This window comes from Callithrix jacchus, chromosome 10, assembly GCF_049354715.1.
Source record: "Callithrix jacchus isolate 240 chromosome 10, calJac240_pri, whole genome shotgun sequence".
Taxonomy (NCBI): domain Eukaryota; kingdom Metazoa; phylum Chordata; class Mammalia; order Primates; family Cebidae; genus Callithrix; species Callithrix jacchus.
Window position 1 is genome coordinate 115,735,878 of NC_133511.1, and position 4,926 is coordinate 115,740,803.

General features: G+C 35.4%; 1 protein-coding gene across 1 annotated transcript; it reads right to left on the reverse strand.

The window, feature by feature from the left end:
• On the reverse strand, positions 1-1,644 carry LOC100393346 (olfactory receptor 10Q1). Its single transcript, XM_009008159.4, has one exon. The coding sequence runs from the start codon at positions 1,381-1,383 to the stop codon at positions 424-426; it is 960 nt and encodes a 319-aa protein (XP_009006407.4). The 5' UTR covers positions 1,384-1,644; the 3' UTR covers positions 1-423.
• Between the last annotated feature and the right edge of the window lie 3,282 nt (positions 1,645-4,926).

A 4,926-nucleotide genomic window follows, 5' to 3' on the forward strand; every position in this document is an offset into this window, starting at 1 on the left:
GGAAGTTAGTGCATTAAGTGAGCTATTGTTTGCCATATACTGATACCCAAAACAATAATAAAATGTATTTATTTGAGTAAAATATGTCTTTACGAATATTCCTTACTTAAGGCACCTTTGTTTATCAGCCTTTATTCACAGTATGTATGGGGTGTTCCTAACACTGCAATTGACATGGCTGAGAGCAAATGCTTAAGTAGAGCTAAGTAAACTAGCATTCCTACACTGTAACTTCCACCCAAAATTTTCATATCTTAGTCAAAGCACTTCAGAAAAATGAGCACGAATTGTGAACTTGGGGCAAATATGGCAAAAAAGAAACATTAAGTGCAAAGTGTGGGAATGTAAATACTACAATTCTATGTCATTTAGAGTTCACTGACACAGCAACAGATGGACGCCCAGCCCAGTGCCTCTAAGTCTTCAGCTGGTATCACAGGCTGCTTTACAGACGATGGCATTCCTCAGGGCACCTTTGACATCCTTGTTCCTAAGGGTGTAAATCAAAGGGTTGAGTAAAGGGGTGACAAAGGTGTAGACCAACGCGATTTGGCGGTCCTCGTCCTCTGAGGTGCTGGATCGGGGACGCAGGTACACGAGGCTGCAGCAGCCATACTGCAGCAGGACCACGGTGAGATGGGAGGAGCAGGTGGAGAAGGCCCGGCAGCGGCCCTCGGCAGAACGGATGCGCAGGATGGCGCGGGTGATGAAGACGTAGGAGACACAGATGAGCAGAAAGGGGACTGTCAGCACGAGAATGCTCACGACATAGAGGACAGCCTGGTGCACACGGATGTCAGCACAGGCCAGGCGCAGGACAGGAGGCACATCGCAGAGGAAGTGATTGATTTCCTGGTGGTGGCCGCAGAAGGGCAGGGTGAAGATTAAAACAGTGAGCTGCAAGGAGAGGAAGAAGGCCAGGCCCACGGCCCCACACAGCATCTGAACGCACAGCTGGCGGGTCATGATGAGAGCGTAGTGCAGCGGGTGGCAGATGGCCACATAGCGGTCATAGGCCATGATCGCCAAGAGGAAACAGTCCGTGCTGCCGAGGGTGACAAAGAAGAACATTTGGATCCCACATCCAGCTAACGAAATAGGTTTCTGGGCCCCAAAAATGTTGGCAAGCATTAAGGGGACCACCACGGTGGTGTAGCAGATTTCCAGGAAAGACAGTTTGGCCAGGAAAAAATACATCGGGGTGTGGAGGGCGCTGTGTGTGCACACCACGCAGATGATGGCTGTGTTGCCACAGAGGATCATCAAGTAGAGGAGGAGGAAGAGAAGGAAGAGAAGAACCTGAAATTCGGGGACTGTGGTGAACACACGGAACACAAACTCAGTGGGGTCAGACTGGTTGAAGACAGTTTTCCGCACAAGCATGTCTTGTGCAAAAGGTTAGGAAGCCCTGAGCTCTTCTTGGTTGAGCTGCTTTATTGCTTGAATAAAAGCAGGAGTGTACAATTTTATTTGGAAGTACCTATTTAGTAGCTAGTTTCCAATCACAGTACATGTGAATGAATTCACGATAGAGGATTTGGTATACTTTTTCTTGGAAATCTTCACGAATGGGATAGATGGTCATCTGTAGAAGTTCCTGGGGGCAAGACATATAGACACATGTAGATGTTCCTTGTGAAAATATCTTCCCCCCAACCCTCTGGTATTTTCAATCCAACTGACAAGACCTAATTATTTTCTTGTATTTAATTACAGTGAAGAATTGTAGGGTTGCACATATTGAAAATTAGATAAATGAATTTGTTGTTTACTTTTTTTGGTAAGCATTCTCATTGAAATATAACTGACATGTGGAGGAATTCATAAATCCTAAATGTGCAGCTTGATTGATTTATTTTAACATTGTAAATATGCCAGTATTACCACTACAAAGATTAAGAAACAGAATAATTCCAGTGACCTACAAACATCCTTCATGTCTCTTCTTAGTCTGTATGCCTCACAAAAGTAATGACTTTTTGACTTTTATCATTGCAGATTGATATAACTATATTTCAACTAATATATGAAATGATAAAGCATGTACTTTGTCGTAACTGGCTTCAACATTATGTCTCCAAATGTTATTCTTGTTGTTCTGAAGCAATCCTTTGTTCTTTCCATTGCTTTATGGCTATACTGGAAGTGATTCACTTTACATTCAGTTATTTTGACTCCACCTACACCTAGGAAAACACCCATTGTTACAACCTTTTCTGATATGTACTCTTCATATATTTCCTCTCTTTTGAACATTTTATCTAAATTTCTAACAGGAAGCTGAACTTTTGGACTCAAATAGATTCACATGAAAGGGAAGTGAACAGAGTCAGGTTAAAATTAAAGTGGAGCTTCCTGAGATAAGAAAAGACAATGAGGAAACCAAAAATGCAATAGCACAATTGAATTATTCATTAATATAATCAAGAGAAATAAGAGCTATGTAAGCATCTGGGAAGTTAAACATATCTGTGAATTAAGCACTTTCAGGTTAGACTACAACTGTTTTAATACAAACATTTAAGAGACAATACAAAATATCTACAGAGTTAAAAAAAAATTGGGGTGAAAGAATTCTATACCAAAGCCTTAGTGATTTATGTTCTAAAGCAACATAAAGACTTTCTCAGATTTGCCAAGGCTTAGGAAGTATTTCATTCTAAATACAATTTTAAAAATTCCTCAAGAAAGACTATGAGTTGCTGCATGGGTAATCAGATTAATCAGAATATATACTTTAAGATTGGGTAAGTTGTAATGTAAAATAATATGTTTTGAAAAAGCAAATAATACAATATAATATATTTAATATTAAATAGTGAAAATATTTTAAAAATAAAAAAAATTGCTAAGAATAATTTTTAAAGATGTGCCTAATATAAAATGAAAAGACTAAAATAATTATGTATATTTACAACCACTATTTATATAATTATATAATATTGATAGGGAGGGATGGGAGAAATGAAAATATGCCAACATCCTAAACCTATGTACAAAAAGACTCAATAAATATTTTGTTTAATGTGATTAATTAGAGAAATTAGTCACAACCATATATATCCAAACACATATTTCAAACATATTTCTGAACAATAATCAATAGAATAAAAACCAGCCTATGCACTCCAAATGATTAGAAGATTTAAAAAAATGTAAATATAGTGTGGAGAACAAAAGAATAAGAGAATAATTTTTAAAGATGTGTGTAATATAAAATGTAAAAACTAAAAGACTGGAACAAAAGAAAATGTGAGCAAGCCTAAAAAATAAAATAGGTTAAACCAAGAAAAGTAAACACTTATGAAAATAAATCTAAATGGGGTTTATGTTCTAGCAGAGACAGTCTCGCATTCACAAATGAAAAAAATTCAGTGAAGTATAAATATAGTGATATCGAAAGGCTAGCATCACTGTTGTTTAGCATTGTATTTTAGAACTTAACCAATGCAATAAAATTTAAAAAGATGTAGATTTGATTACTGAAAACACAGCAGAATAAATTGAAGAAGTTATGACCAATAAAATATTCTGCACGGTGTTTAGTTTCAAATGAAATGCAATAGAGAGTCTTTTAACTAATCTTCACTTAACTGATGTATCTGATGAACCAATACTCCTCATTTCCTCTGTACAACATACTATATGCTAAACATGACACTTTGAACACAAGAGATCTGAGCTTGCTCTCCACTATATCTAAATATTCCTATACCCAAAGTTGACTTGCATGTACATAAGTGGTTGGATTTTGCACAGCCTGCTTATATCATGTGCATTTATTTTTGTACTTATGTAATTTTATTAAATATTACAAAATCCAATAAAGTGTTATTGTGAATATAAATATATTTAATAAAAATTAATACTTAAATGCTTGAGAAATACTTGATAATTACAAGTTGCTAATAATTGTGGTAGAGTAAGGTGTGCACCAGAAAGTAATAATATCTTGAATAATTTTATATTTATATTTGATATGAGTCTAATTTTTCACTTTATGTTAAAAAAAAGCACTAAAACGTGAATTAATACGTGATCCAGGCAAGAAAGGTTTTTTACTTCAGGTAATACAAACTCAGTGTAAGGCACTTGACTCTATATCAAAAGGTTGATGAATACATATCTATTTGTATCATTTAAATCAAAGTAAAATCATTAAAGCAATTATGTAATTTATGCTTTGAATCACAGGATATTCTTTCTTTCTTTTTTAAATCAATGATACTGTTAGAAAATGTCTTCTCCCCAGGAACAACCGAAGTGAATGAATGAATAAATGATAAATAACACACCAGTGAAGAAACAATAAATAACAAGTAGGATGATTTGAAGAAAATGACTAAATTTTACACATACATGCCTGGGTGGAAAACTCAGTATTTTGATGTTAGTTGACTCTGAAATAATGTATGGATTCCATTCAAATCCTATCAAAATCCCTAGAAGAACAAACAAGTAAAAATACAAAAGTATATTGAAATGAGTGAAACAACAGAGTGAAACTAGTATCACATGACATTAAGATATGTAACAAATAATTATGTTATAAAATATGTTCTATATTATCGTGTCTTAAAATGGTACTTGTGGAGCACTAGAGCTCCCAAATAACTGAGCAGAAAGACTCAGTACTAATGGCTAGCTGTTCTATTGCACTTACAGTGTCAGACACTACTCTATGCACTTTACATTTATTACGTCATTTCATAATGGCCCTCTATAAAGAGCCTTTTATAACTACTTTATAGATAAAGAAATGGATGCACAGAGAAGTTAATTATCTTGCCCAAGATTACACAGATTGTAAGTGTTGGAATGGGAATTTAAGCATTAGAAGACTGGCTCCAGGGTCTCTTGTCTTCATCACTTGATTATAACATATTGTCTCTATCTGTAATGTGCATGAGTTTCATTATCTGTGAA